This window comes from Pelodiscus sinensis, chromosome 1 (assembly GCF_052426305.1).
Source record: "Pelodiscus sinensis isolate ZL-2025 chromosome 1, ASM5242630v1, whole genome shotgun sequence".
Classification (NCBI taxonomy): Eukaryota; Metazoa; Chordata; order Testudines; family Trionychidae; genus Pelodiscus; species Pelodiscus sinensis.
In genome coordinates this window covers 107,511,367-107,527,019 of record NC_143052.1, presented here as the reverse complement: position 1 = coordinate 107,527,019, position 15,653 = coordinate 107,511,367, and the positions used below count along the sequence as shown (strand labels likewise).

Here is a 15,653-nt window from a genome sequence, read left to right as displayed (position 1 = left end):
AAATGAATTTTCATTGAGCATCTTTAAGAATCAAAACGTAAAATACTTCTGCAGGTAAGTATCCCTATCAATCCATCCCCCCACAAACCAGTTTTGTGTTTCTTTTTGTTGTTGTTGTTGATATCAAGTGAAAAGAATAGATAAATAATGGAAAATAAATCCAATAGATTAGCTTTGTTTACAGCTCCTGGTCCTGGCCCATTCCATGTTCTGTGCTGTTGTTTAGCTCTAATTAACCCCTAAATGTCTTCTAGGAGCCCAGTAAACAGTGTAAGTGTTGGTAATGCTGCTAGACAATATTGACCTCCTGCGGTCCAGCAAATTCTCTGGTTTGGCACCAGTCAGGTCCTGTGGGTGCTGGACTAGCCTAGAGGTACAACCTGTTCAAATAAAAAGCAATACTGAAACCAAAATGAGAACAGGGCTCTTCAAAAGTAAGTTGAAGGAAAGTTTGAAGAAGATTACATAAAAGCTATGGCAATGTGTACCTGACACAAGAATGAACAGCTGAGCACAGGGAGCCTGAAATGGAAAATGAAGACATTTCTGGTGTTCAGAATGTGAAACACTTAACGCTGTCTTGCTTGTCTATGGCAGACAAATTGTGTAGAAAAACTGGCTTGATCAAAGTCAATTGTGGACTTGTGGAAGGGATGATCTTTGGTTAAGGAACTAGACTGGGAACATGGGGTCAGTTAATAGCTCTGTATCAGGGCCCTGTGAGAGCTCAGGCAAGTTATTTAATCTCTTTTCCTCAAACTTATCTTTAAAATATACCTAGTACTACTTTTATTTCTGGCTTACTTAGATTGTAGTATTCTTCTTCGGGGATGTCCCCGCGGGTGCTCCATTATGGGTGCTGGGCTTGCCCTGGCGTTGCAGACGGAAGCTTGTCATGAGCAGTGTTCAGCCGGACCACACATGTGCCGCGGGCTCGCAGCTTTCATGCTCTTTTCTGTCGTGCGGTCCGGCCCCCCGCCAGTTCCTCTTCACTGCCTCAGGCTGTAGACGCTTGGAACTGCGCTCCTTACCTCACTCACGGAACTAGACTGCTTCTAGTTTCCCCTTGTACATAAATTCCCTTTTTCCTTCCCTTTCCCTTCTCTTTCTCTTATTAAACAAACAAAAAAAAAAAGAAAGACAAAAGACAGAACTATCGGGAGTAAGAACAGAAACCGCATACCGCTCTTACCTCCCGCCTCTCAGCTGTTCTCCTGTCAACTCCATTGTATATAGTTGCGTTCACCTTTTAAAAAAAACAAAACAAAACAAAAAAACCTGTAAAAAGAGCAAAGGAACAAAGACAGCAGGACAGAGTCATTACCACCAGGTTATCAACATTGAACAACTACCTGTCTCTCTGCAATTAAAACAACAACAACAACAACAAACAGGCTGCCGGAAAAATGTCAGCGACTGGGTTTAAAAAATGTGGCTCCTGCCGGGAGGCAATGCCAGCCTACGACGTCCATGCAGAGTGCATCCATTGCCTGGGGGAGTCTCACATCCCCCAGAAGTGTACCCGTTGTTCAAGACTCACCTCCAGGGCCCGAAAAAAAATAGGGAGAGGCACCTTCGCATGCTCCTCTTTGACACAGCCCTGCAACTGCAGCAAACTGACTCTAATCAGCAGCCACACAAACGCCGGGCTTCCTCTCCCACTTCGGGACTTCAAAAGAAGGCGGTCTGTCCCCAGTGAGATCCCTGCCAGCTGCCTTTAATGGCAGGGAGAACCGGGCAGACACACCTCGGACGTCTGGCAATGTAAAGCCACGTCCCCCTGCCTCAGCGGCTTTGAAATCTAAGCGGCCATGGGAGGCTTCCCAAACGCCAGCTCCCCAGGCAGCACCAGCTCAGCTGCTTCTCTTTACTCCAGCGCAGAGCGCTGAGCCGGCTCCAAGGGCAGCCTCGGACCCGACCATCACGGCACCGGCCCCGGCACCGCCTCTGAGTCACTGCACGGTGCCGGACTACACGGCGCCGACACGTTCCGCTGCCAGCGCAGTACCGATTGCTCCTGCCTTTCTGCACCTGGAGCAGAGCAATCCAGCGGCTAGCGCTTCAGCACATGCCACGACACAACCACCCCGGAGCCCTGCTGCTCTCTGATCTCCACGCCGCAGCTGTTCTCGCTCCTGCTTCCTCTCCCCGGCACCATCCTTTCCTCTGCCAGCACTCCGATCCCCACGCTAGTCCTCTCACTGGTATGGGTCTCCTCATGCCTCTTCAAGACTGCCTTCCCCGTTTCTGGCTGCTGCATCTCCTCATCACAGGCATCACTACAGGCAGCTCGTCCTCCAGGGCATCACACCTCCGCTCCTCTTCGCCCTGCTCCCCATACCACTATCAGTATTGCAGCCGCTCTAGCTTCCATGATGACTGTTCACCACGACATGGCTCGTACCATCGTGAGGACCGCTACTCCCGACATTCTCATAGCAGATATTCTTGCTGATCACGATCCACCTTTGACTACACTTCACGCAGGCGCTCTCCAACTCCAGCTCCCCTTCTCCGCACCATTCACCATTACCCTCTCACCACCCATCATCGCCGGAACATACTTCCTTCGTGCACCAAACTTTGGAGTCTTCCATCCCAGATTCATCTCCTCCAGATGAGGCAGTCACACCTGGCGACAGCTCTCCACCAGCTGATCTCCGTCAGTTCCAAGAATTGTTTAAGCAAGTAGCTATCACACAAGAGATCCCGCTGCAGGAACTCAAAGACAAGCAACATAAGATTTTCAGGCATCTCCAACCGCAGCATAGGTCATGCCTAGCCATTCCTCTGGACGAAGGCATCCTGGAACTGGTTGATGAAGTGTGGCGTGCTCCAGCGTCGGCTCTCCCCACCAACAAAAGAGCCGACAAGAAATATTTCATACCACCAAAGGGCATGGAATTTCTCTTTGCCCATCCACGGGCTAACTCCTTAGTAGTCGACGCAGCTCAACAGAGGTCTAGAGCCCCCCACCTCAAACAACAGGGCTCCGATAGGGACGTAAAGAGACTTGACCTCCTGGGCAGGAAGGTATACACTTCAGCAACTCTACTCCTCAGAATCGCCAATTACTCAGCGCATCTCTTCAATCATACTTTTGATATGTTTTCACGCCTCACTCCCCTCATGGATCATCTCCCTGATTCAAAAAAATCGATCCTGAGATCAGTAATCCAAGAGGGCTACACATCAGCGAGAACGTCCCTCCGAATAGCCATGGATGTCGCTGATACCACTGCTCGCTCCACTGCTACTGCCATCGTTATGCGCAGAGCTTCTTTCCTTCAAGCTGCGGGAGTTCCAAAGGAACTACAGGCCAAGGTCGAGGACTTACCCTTCGACAAGGGGAAGCTGTTTGCAGAGACTATGGACTCAATCTTACACTCCTCTAAAGACTCCCGAACAACTTTGTGAACTCTGGGGATGTATACACCCCCCTTTAAGAGACGCCGTATCACCATATCAGCGCAGATACGACTGCTCCTACATCAGACATCAGTGGCAGCAACAGCACCAGCAACAGAGGCCCTTTGACAACCAACGCTCTCGCCAGAGACCTCAGCGACACCAAAACCCAACCGGCAGAATGAACATGCCTCCCAACAACAAGCAACAGGTTTGATGCGTTGGTTGAGGGCGAGCAGACAGTCAAAGGCAACATCACGAATCGTACGACCCAGCTCTTCCACCACCGGCTGAGGCCCTTTCTACATCAATGGGCAAAAATCACCACAGACAGATGGGTCCTCGAGATTGTTCAGTCTGGCTACCCTATCCCTTTCATAGCCATCCCACCACCCACCCCTCCCACCTCATCCCTCTTCAGGGACCCCTCTCACGAGACCCTCCTCCGACTAGAGGTCGACCTCCTTCTCTCTTTGGGTGCCATAGAGCCAGTTCCAAAGGATTTCAGGAACAGGGGCTTTTACTCACATTATTTCCTCACCCAGAAAATTTGCTCACCCAGCAAATTTGCTCATTATTTCCTCACCCAGATGATTTGGCACGGACCCCTCCTTTATGCATTCCACCCCATACCTCTGATTCTCAAAGTCCTTCAGAAGTTGAAGGCGGACAAGGCGCTACGCTAATCCTCATAGCCCCGGACTGGCCTCGCCAGCACTGGTTTCCCTTCCTGCACCGTCTCTCTGCGTGGACATCAATCCACCTTTTGCCTCTCCACGATCTCCTCACAGAAGACCGAGGACGCCTGAAACACCCCCAGATACAAATGCTGAACCTAACAGCATGGTTTCTAACTGGATGACTCCATTTGAATCTCTCTGCTCCATTCCAGTCCAACACGTCCTAGTACACAGTAGGCAACAAACCACGAGAAAAACTTACCTTCACAAATGGCACAGATACTCCTCCTGGTGTACCTCGAACCACCACGGTCCGATACGTCCGTTGATTCCTTCCATACTGGACTACGCACTGCACCTAAAGAACAAGGGTCTCGCGTTAGCTTCCATCAGGGTGCACCTCGCAGCAGTATCAGCATTCACATCACCGACAGATGGCGTTTCTATCTTCGCCCATCCTACGACTAAAAGATTTCTCAAGGGCCTTATCAACATGGACCCACCTCATGACCCAGTTCCACCTGTGTGGAGCCTGGATGTAGTACTCGACGCCCTAATGAGGCCGCTGTTCGAGCCTCTGGCGACTGTATCCTTACATTTCCTCACTCTGAAAACCATTTTCCTGCTCGCCATAACATCTGCACGCAGAGTTAGCGAGCTTTCCGCCACGATGGCCACACCGCCATATACAATTTTCCGTAAGGATGGAGTAGTCTTGAGATTACATCCAAGATTCATACCCAAAATTGTCTCCCATTTCCATGTTAACGAACCAGTCATCCTGCCAACCTTTTTCCCGAAGCCCCATGCCTCACCACGAGAAGCGGCCCTACACTCCTTGGACACCAGCAGGGCCTTAGAATTCTACATAGATTGCATTAAACCTTTCAGGCTTATGGACCACTTATTTGTCTCCTTGGCACACAGGTCAAAGGGTCAACGCCTATCTTCCCAGAGGATTTCCAATCTCGTAACCTCATGCATAGTGCAATCGTACGCAACGAAAGGCTTACCCCTTCCGTCCCAACCACGCGCTCACTCCACTAGAGCAATGGCCACAACTACAGCGTTTCATAGAGGGGTATCTCTGAAGGACATCTGCAGAACGGCGACTTGGTCCTTACATGAGACCTTCGCTAAGCACTATTCTATTTCTCTACTCTCTCACTCAGATGGGGTAGTGGCACTGCGGTACTCTCCACAGCGGATAAATAGGGGCTCCTTGTCCTCCTTCCATTTTGGCAACTACTGCTACGCAGTCACCCATAGTGGAGCACCCGCGGGGACATCCCCGAAGAAGAAAGCGAAGTTACCTCCGGTGCAGTAACTGTCGTTCTTCGAGGTGGTGTCCCCGTGGGTGCTCCACTACATGCCCTCCTCCCCGCTTCGGAGCCCTCACTCTCTCTGCTCTTGTCACTTACAGACTCCGAGGTGGTTTCGAGGAACTGGCGGGGGGCCGGACCACGTGACAGAAAAGAGTGTGAAAGCCGCGAGCCCACGGCACATGCATGGTCCGGCCAAACACTGCTCATGACAAGCTTCCGTCTGCAGCGCTGGGGCAAGCCCAGCACCCCTAGTGGAGTACCCGTGGGGACACCACCTCGAAGAACGACAGTTACTACACCGGAGGTGAGTAACTTCACTTTTTAGAGTAAGGCGCTCCTAGTATATGTGTATAGCACCTGCTACAATTAGGCCCTCACCTTAGCTAGGGTCTACAGTTGCTACCATAATAAACAGCCTCAATGGAGACTATATCTAAAACTTAGAGCAGAAGTTGCGATCTATCTAGGTTTATATAGATTAATGCCATGAAAATGGACTGAGGAGGAGAATAGTGTCTAACAATACCACCTTCTTTATGTGAATGCTCTAGGTGACCTAAAATAAGCTTGAATATAGAGTGAACTGTCTGTATAGTAGATGCTGAAGCATTATTTTGTTTCAGATAATTGTGGTGGAGCACTGATATTCCTCTGTCCATTTTCAAATGGAATCACTTTTCCCTGTTGATGTCACCAATAGCTCTAGCAATGACACTGATGAAACCAAATTGAACTCAGGCAAGAAAACGTAACAGCTGTATTTTTAGTGATGGTTTTTTTTATTTAGTGTGCCAGATGACACACACTATTGCTTTCATAAATTAGTAACATACAATTACCAAGGTGGGAGAGTGAAGAATTTACTGTCCATGCTGTAAAAAGCAAAAAAAAAAGCTATAGAACTAAAATGTTACTTTAAAAAGGCGTTGTGTATTGTTTCTTTAAATATGGGGCATGACAGAGGAAAGGGATCAAGTTGTGGATCAAGATTCTGCCATGAAGGGATGAAAGAAAATAGTTTTGTGCATAAGTGTTTTGCTTATTTTGACAAATTCCTTGTTGAGTGTTAAAAGTGACTCATTCTATTCTGTACCATTGTCGGACGAAATGTTAGCTAGTAGGAGTTGAAGGGGAAAAAAATCAGGAATGTAAATGCCGTGTAATAGACATTCTGGGCAAGCAGATATCTTGGCAAAAGCACAGAAAAATAATTAGATCGTGGATCCATTGTTGACTGACTGGATTTTTTAGATGTAGTATATGTGCTTGTTTCGGCATGATGTGTACGTAAGGTAAGTTGTCATCTAGGGTGTGTCTAGAGCACAGAGTTGTTGTTTTTTTTTAAAAGTGGCCTTTTTTCAAAAAAACTTCCCCTGCATCTACACTACTGCCGCATTCTTTCGAAAGTAAATCGAAAGAACGCAGCAGATTTTTTGACCATGGAAAACCTTTTTATGAGGAAGAATGCCTTTTTTGAAAGTGCTCTTTGGAAAAAGGCGTTATGTAATGCAAACTTGTTTTTCAAAAGAGAGCATCCAGACTGCCTGGGTGCTCTTTTGAAAAAGCGGCGTTCTTTTTCAGAAGTACTGGTTGTAGTCAAGACACTCTTTTTTTCGAAAGAGGCTTTTTCGAAAGATCTTTCGAAAAGGCTTCTTTCGAAAGAAGCTTGCAGACTAGACGTAGCCCTAGTGAGTTTTTAGATTTCAGGAAAGTCTCGTAGACCAAGAGGAATCTACTTAGTGTTCCCAGATTGTCTCTTCTGTCTTGGCTCTTGGTACTTCCTGTCTCCATCTTTTGTGATGGACGTATATAGAACCACTGCAGATGGTCTTCCTAATTCTGTTTATCTAAATGTAAGCTCTTGGACAAATGCTTATCAGCTAGCATGCAGCTCTTAGACACACAGTGTTTCATAAAAATCTGTTCACTGTTTTAATTTTTTGGCAATAGTAAGAGAGACCAAACACAACAAAATCATGTCCTGCCCTAAAAATACAATCTTGAGACTTAAAGAGCCAAAACAGGAGAGATACATTTGCCCAGGACACAGCGTGAACTGGTATGAGAGCTTCTCTGAATGCTAATGGACAACTTGTTTTTACTGTACTTTTTAAGGAGTTGTAAAGTTTTTGTTTTTGTTGTTGTTGTTTTAATTCTGCTTTAGTTCCCACCACTAGAATGCTCTTACTGTGTTTTGAAACTTTTATTGCATACTTCCTGAGTGGCATCCGTGTTAGCAACTACTATGAAATTCAGAACTTCCTATTTTTTAACACATTGTATTTGTAAATCTCTTTCTGTGCTGAGTTTATGGACTAAATCCAAAATGCATAAACTTATTAACAGGTAAATATTTGTGATTAAGAAGAAGTCCCGTTCACATCGCTAGCTGGTTTTTTTTGATGAAAGGCATGGGTGGCTGTAAGTAAACTAATTTTAATCTAACGCATCTTAGTATAGTGTAGTTACTTTGTTATTTTTAGTTAGGTAAATTTATAATCTCTATTGCCATTATACCTGAGCGTCCCCAAGAATTTGAAATGAGAAATATTTCTTGCTTTCCAGCCTTTAGGACCAGTGCCTTGATTAATTTCTAGATCTGATTTGTGTGTGTGGGGGGGGGGAGGAGAGGGGGCATTTGTTTAAAAAATAGTGGAAATGCAAGTCAAATAGATGTGCTCTGTGTATATTGTTGGACATAAGACCGGTGTGATCATTTTTGCCTTTGCAGAAGTCAGATACATAGTCTAGGTCCCTCTCCTGTGAGTTCTCTCCCCCATGCTGGCATGTAGTTGTTGAGAAGGGTGATTTCATCTCTCAGGTAAATAAAGCCTTCCTTCTCCACTATGGGTGTGTCTAGACTACCTAGTTTTGTCGACAAAAGTGGACTTTTGTCAACAAAACTATACCAGCGTCTACACTACCGCTGAGTTCTGTCGACATAACGTCGACAGAACTCAGCAGTTTTGTTGACTCTGGTATACCTCATTTTACAAGGCATAACACCTTCTGTCGAAAGAACTCTGTCGACAGAAGGTGTTATTGCCTGTAACGTGGAGTCCAGACTACGGAGTTCTGTCGACAAAGCAGCTTGCTTTGTCGACAGAACTCAATGTGTCTGGACGCTCTTGGTCGACGGAAGTTTTGTCGACAGTATCTGTCGACAAAACTTCCGTCAACAAAACACGGTAGTCTAGACGTACCCTATATTGAGGACTTTGAACATCAGATCAGACTCTCTGACTTGGACTTGGTACTGGTTGGAAAGTCAGTGCAGCAAGCAGAATATTGGTGTGTTGTGCAGGATAAGCCATATCTTCACACCAATAGCAAAATGTCATAGATAGGCTTTTTGCCATTTCTTCTCTTGTGTTAAACTGTGTTTTTTGCCACCAACATTTGAATTTTCTCTTTCTGCTTTTTCTGTTGTTGGTCCATCTGTGTGAATGATAGGGATGGGAAATGATATTTGGTATTACTGCCTATATCAGCAGTTAGGGAGTGGTTGCAGTGCCTCATTAAGTCCTCATGATTAAGGAAGCAAATCAAAGCCTTGCCTGTGCTTAAAAGCTTTGCCTTTATAACTATTGATACAACTTCACTGGCAAACCCTTCAGCTGGAGATGCAACTAATACTGGCAAAAAATTGCTTTTGCTAGTACAGGCAGTCCCCGGGTTACGTACAAGATAGGGGACTGTAGGTTTGTTCTTAAGTTGAATTTGTATGTAAGTCGGAACTGGTACATACTGTAGAGGAAACTCTAGCCAAACATTTCTCCAGAGCTCAGTTTTATTCTCCCACACCTCACTTCCCTCAGTCCTTTATTCTCAAGCTGAGGTGTCTGCTGAGAAAAGCCGCTCCACGTCTCCTTGGTCTGCTGGGTGAGGCGCTAGCTTCGTGTCTCCCTGGTCTGCTGGGGGAAAAGCAGCTAGTGCGGGGTTGCCTCACCCCGTTTATAAGTAGGGATCCGATGTAAGTCGGATCCATGTAACCCGGGGACTGCCTGTACAGCTTGTTAACTGTTTCCCAAACAAAACAAGCCATATCTGCACAGCTACTTTTATGCTTGTATAACTACACTTGTGTTTAGGCTTTTGCTTGCATAGATCAGTTTTTTAAAATTTAAAAAAATTGCATCTGTATTAGAACGGTGAGGTTGTCAAAACTCTTGAGTGAAGCCCTTACTTGGGTTCAGAGTATGTAACATAGCAGGCTATCAGGTGATGGTGGAAGGAACTTAAACTTATTTTAGTTAGTATAGTGTATTTGACAACATTGCAGTTTATACAGATGGGGCGAATACTTTCAGTATTCCTTTGACTGGGATAGTGCTTCAATACTGAAGTCAGAGACTACCGACAATGCAGAAAAATGTTTGAAAATTTCATATTAGCAAAACAATATTTCTTCAGTTTGCATTGCATTTGATTTTCTTCTGTGCAGTCACTGGAAATGTAAGTAATGCTACTCTTATGATTTTTTTTATGGTTCCTCCCCCATGTGTATACCTGAGAACTACTCTAGGTTACTTAAAAGGTTATTGGTAGGGTTGCCAGATGGTTTCAACAAAAATACCAGGCACACTTGACATTACATCACATCTTATTTAGAAAATATTGGACATTTCTATTTTCTCATTTATATTTTCTCAATTTGCTTCCCGAACAGAAAGCTCAAATACTGGACTGTCCAGTTCAAAACCGGATGCCTGGCAACCCTAGTTATTGCCATATTAAGAAAAAATAAAAATTCCTATTTGCCAATTCTGCAATTGCCGCCCTACCAATATGTGATTCTTACATGCTTGAGGGAAAGAAAGGTATTGCTGACCCTCTGATTATCGCTCTATTGTTGCTGAAATGTGTATTCATAATGTGAAGCACCGCAGAAACAATGTAATCGGATCAACAGAGGGGGAAACATTCTTTTAAACAGGACAGTAAACAGATTATTTTTAATGACCCGTATCTTCAATGCTATAATTTTGTAAATCTATTTATAATATCATGGCCCCATTCATGATCATGACCCGTTTGTGTGTGCGCACGCTAGATATTCTACATAGAGACAGACTCTGCTGAAATGTCTTTCTGCTATATGAGAATTGTGTACTCTTCTTCAAGGAGAGTCCCTGTAGGCTTTCCATCTTAGGTGTCTGGATGCCTCTGCATGCCTAGTTGGAGATTTTTGGTAGCCGTGTCCTCTGGTAGGCTGCGCGCTCAGAGCAGGTGTGGTGCCACTACTACGCATATGCAGCCAAACGGTTCCTCAGTTCCTTCTCTGCTGCCGCCGGCATAAGTCGAAACCACAATTGCTCTCCAGCCTTTTTCAAAAACTTCATAGTTTGTTGTTATTGTTAGTGTAGTTTAGTATAGCTCCCTTCCCCCCCAGTTTAATAGTTAAATCAGTTATTGTTAGATTTAATTTTTTTTCTTCTCTTGCTGTTAAGGTGTTTTTTTCCTTAACAAGATTTCCTTCCTTGGGATGCCAGGTTCCCCAGGCTTCAAAAGCTACCTGTCCTACAGACTCTCAATCCCCATCTTGAACAGGCATTCAGTGTGTTCAGTGCCTGGGACAGGCATGCACCACAGTCCAGTGCCAGCAGGGCAAGCAGTTAATGGCCTGCATGCTAAATCCAGGGGAGCAACAGTTGAAGTTTCTTTCCCTGGAGAACACGGTGAGCCTGGCCTTGGACTCAGAGCACTCCACTCCACCTCAACAGCCGTCTCCGTTGGCCATGTTCTGAGAAGGCTGCTCCCTCAGTCTCTGGTATTAGGGACTGTTCCTCTGACCAGCCTAGGAAGAGATCCCATTCATCAAGTAAGGGTGACTCCCCTTTAAAAAGCAGGGGCAAACACCCAAGGTACCCCTGCGTGACCTCCACTGAGGTACCAGGTAGGGATGTGAGGGGATCGGTGGCTGCACATGTGTAGTAGCTGCACCGTGCATGCCATCTGCTCTGCGTGTGAAGCCTACTAGAGAGCATTGCCACCAAAAATCTTCATCTAGGTGCACAGTGGCATCCAGACACAGGGCAGTCATCTTGAAGAACCTCCATTATTGCAGCATGTTTCAGCACAGTAACTTGCCAGTGTAGACAGACTCCCAGTGCTGGGAACTACACCCCTCATGCAGATGGTTTTCCTAAAGTGAAGAGAGAGCTCTCTCCCAGCACTGGCACCAGGACTGCACTGTCATGTTAAAGCATTGCTGCAGCAGCCCCTTAATGCTGCAAGTGTAGACAGATAAAGCCAAAGACAGCAACTCATTGGTGTATTACCTGTTTTTAACCTTGTAAATTACTCTAATTTTATTTTGTAAGTTAATAAATCTATAGTTTTATGGCATTGGCTACAGGTATCATCATTGATTTGAGATCTGAGTACACCTGACCTGTAGTAAGTGAATAGTGTTTTGGGATGGATTATAACCTGAATATTATTTTTGGGGTGAAGTGACCATCTATCACACAGTCCTGCTTTCCTGGGTAGCAAGGTAAACTAGAATGCCCATGGGAACTGTTTGTGACTCTAGGGTAAGGCTGTTAGAGAGCTTTTAAGAGTTGACACTTGTTACTGATTTGGAGAAATCTTTTTGTAGAACATACAAATACTTTGGGATCTCTTCCTTGAGATTGGCACTTGGGGTTGTGAGCCACTGCAGAAAGCATGGCAAACATATGTTGTAAAAATTGCCATACTGAAATCTACACAGAATTTTTAGCATTCATTCATTGGCACAGCTACTGCTGCTATTAGCAAAACTTAAGAAGTTGTTTTTTTCCCTTTGGATCACTTTCTCTTGCTCACTTGGCATTAGAGTTGACAGCTGTGGTCACAGATGGGGCAGACTCTGTAGCTGCCTGATCAAATAACAGGGCCTGGTTTCCTGGCTTAGATTGCTGCTAACTAAGTTAGCACACAGTGGAGGAGCTTCAGGCTTTCAAAGTTGTCCTGTGCCAATTTGTGAGGTCTTCATGCTCTGTAGCAGTGCAAAAAGGCCTTGCGTATAAACATCTAGGAAAAGCAGTTTTAAGGCTTAGCAATGGGTGGCAAAGAATTGGCAGTGATGCTTTTTGTATCGCTTTCCTCCTACAACAGTTGGAATTTAAAATGCATCAAACTGTTGTATTGGGTACATCAGTAAGCAGATGGTAAACACTATTATAGGGTCTCTGTGACTAATACGTTAGCCACCTGTACTGGGTTAAAGAAGAGATGCTTAATAATAATAATAATAATATATGTATAACTGTAATACACTTCTCTTATCCTGTAACTCAGACTATCTATGTTGAAACACAAACCAGAGTCTCTTCAGGACTTAAAATATATTATATAGAGTTAGGCCATTGTATGTTAGGCCACTCTCAGATTTAATAAACAAACATTTAATGTATTTATAAACATAGACGACCAGCAACGGAAATACTGATAAATAAATTCTAATTTATTACGTGGTGACTATACTGGTGTTTTCCATAGAGGATTCCCCACTCGATTGTAGTTACATAATTTTCATTGTGGCTTCTATGTTAATATAGTCATCAATACAGTTCCTCTGATTTTCTTATAGTGATGACTTTGCTGTCTCTCTAGTATGGCATCAGAGAGTATGTATGTGTGTGTAACTTCAATTCCTTACAGCCAGAGAAGAATGGCAGTCTTACAGTTTCCATCCACACTTCTCACCCTCCTCAGTGCCCCCCCCCAAGCAACACCCAAAAAACAAAACAACCATCCCCACCCCTCCAGAAATCCTGCAGGCCAGCATCAATCCCTGTATGATAGTCAGCTGGTACCAATCGCTTCCATGTTCAGCGAGTTGGGGATCTTTAGCCATTATTTGAGGTGGCACATGCACTGGGAGTTGGAGTGGAAGGATGATTAGAGCAGTAGATTAAGACTTGGGAGACCTGAGTGCAGTTACCTGCTTTGTTATGTTTCTGTGGGAGTTAGGGTAAGGTACTGTAGCCTCTCTGCCTCAGTTTCCCGGGTGTTAAATGCTGGTAATGGTATCCTACGTCATAGTGTTGGGAAGATAAAATGCATCAGATTGAGGTGTTCGGATAACACAGATGTAAATTAGTCTTCCATCCCTTTTTCTTGCCTTTGCTTTGCTTCATTAGTTGGGCATCAGCAGCCTAGTCCATAGTCTCCACATTTTCTTGATGAGTGAGTCTTTCTCACTGACACACTGACCTTTTTTGTCTCCTTCAGTCTCTTGAGTCACGTTTTTCTGGGTTTTCCTTGTCCTTTTTTCCTGGGACTACTAGGTCTTGTACTCTGACTAACACACCCCTTGTCTTGTCAGCTCCCTGTCCTCGCCATCTCAGTCGATGTTTCCTCAGTTTCTCCGTGACAGGATCTACTTGTATCACAACTTGTACCACTTTGTTGTTGCCCATTAGCTCTCCTCTTACCCAGTGCTCATCTGAATATACTGCCAATATAAGAATAAAATAGTTGGTATCTCTCTCCCCTGCTTTCCAGCATTCTGACCCACATTTCATGGCTTTGGAACTGGAATGGGTGAGAATTTGCAGATAGAGTTGTCCGGGGACTACGCAAATGAGGGGAAATATCAGGTGTGGTTTTGTGCCTCTGAACCTCAATGCCACTTGTAAAGCTTTTCAGACATTATTTAACATTGGGAGCCAGTATGTACTGCCTAGGTTCTAATCCCACCTTAGTGACTGATTTTCTGTGACGTTATAAGTAAGCCACTTAACCTACCAGTGCCTCTCTCCTCCTACCCTTTGTCTCTTGTCTATTTAGATCTGGGGTGGAGAACCTCAGTCCTGTCATTCAAACTGTCTTGCCTGGATCTGGTCTCCGAGGCTTAGCATTGGGAAGCCCACACTGATGCTCCAGCCCCCTGCCACCTACCTACAGGGCTGGAGCACACCCAATCTACTAGCCTGGGCCTCCGTAGGCTCTGGTGTGCAAAGGGAGTGTGGGGAGTGTCTTTCCCCTTCTCACTTTGCTTCTCATTTGTATGCGACCCCCAATGGATTTTTTTTCCTGTAGGTCAGCAGCCCCCAACCCAAAAAAGTTCCTCACCCCTGATTTAGACTGATCTCTTGAGGAGCAGCACCTCTCTTACTACATGTTTGTAAAGTGGTTACAACAATGGGAAGGGGGTTCCAATCTCTCTAGCAGTCTCTGGGTGCTACCCAAACCTCAATTATAAGCAATAGTTATGTTTAATTATAACTCTAGCTTTGTTTGCGGTCAACTTGCTTATTTAGCTGAGGAGTGCAGTGACTGAAAGGAATTGAGGATCCAGGAATGAATGACACAGGGGCAGCACTAGGTGATCTCACTGTACATAGCATTGTCTGCAGGGAAAAATTGAAATTTATCACAATGGGTTCCAATAGAGGGCTTCATTCTGCTACAGGAATTGCTAATGGTGCTGCAGCATCAGGGTTACTCTAGTAAAAGATATGACCAGTATAGTTTGGGAAGGAGGGGATTTTTTTTAGTAAATCTGTCAGTTGGACACTCCGTAATGCTTAGGATGGATGCAGATATTGGGTAGTTTGACTTGCCCTTGCAAATTTTTCCAAAGCATTGTAAAGTATTAATGACAGAATCTTGGAGGGCCTGACTGTGAAAGGCTGAACTTGTAAACAGATCCTGCCCACAAAATTCTGGTAAACTGACAGGTGTGCTCTTTCACTAAATAGGGCTCTTATTTTGAATGAGGACAGTATGCAATTAAAGCCTTAACTTATGCCTTCAAGGCTCTTTCTCCTCTGTAGGCAAGACTGCTATCGATTGTTCTTGAAAAAACACTTCCCTGCTCTTCCTGTCCTCAGGATAATGCCACTAAGGTTGTTGCTAAGAATGCTCCACTTGGTTAGAATAATGTGGGTCAGTGTGGGCTTATTGCTAGATGGGTGTATGGTCACTACCCAGTACAAAAAGCCCTTTTCAGACACGCCCCCACAGGCAGTCAGAATACAAAGAGTAGAGAACTTTTGGCTGCTGAATCAGCTTTAGTGTCACAAGATGCAGAGGCAGAAAACCCAGCAGAGGCTCTAAGAACAAAACAAGAAACTGCAATATTCTTCTTAAAACCCGAGATTATAGAGTACTTTTAGTTTCAAAAGCATAGTAGTTCCAGAAGAGGCAGCAAGCTTTCCAACTGAGTAGGTATGAAAGCTTTTCCAGTGGAAATAAATCTTTTGGCAAATTGTTCTGATGATTATTTTTGTTCCATATTAGCATTAAC

At 44.9% G+C, this 15,653-nt stretch overlaps 1 protein-coding gene across 5 annotated transcripts in view; it reads left to right on the top strand.

Moving 5' to 3' along the window:
• FGD4 (FYVE, RhoGEF and PH domain containing 4) overlaps nt 1-15,653 on the top strand; it is a 180,247-nt gene that overhangs the window by 47,829 nt on the left and 116,765 nt on the right. The window contains exon 1 of one of the 5 annotated variants that reach the window (XM_075940356.2): nt 7,616-7,759. The exons of 1 other annotated variant lie outside the window; for it this stretch is intronic. Coding sequence is in view for 1 of the 4 variants with exons in the window: in XM_075940334.2 (XP_075796449.2) it covers nt 7,816-7,834 (19 nt within the window). In the remaining 3 variants the exon portion in view is untranslated. Of the gene's footprint in view, nt 1-7,615; nt 7,835-14,442; nt 15,575-15,653 lie in introns of those variants that run through there. 3 more of the 5 variants (XM_075940334.2, XM_075940361.2, XM_006114391.5) reach the window with 3 other exon arrangements.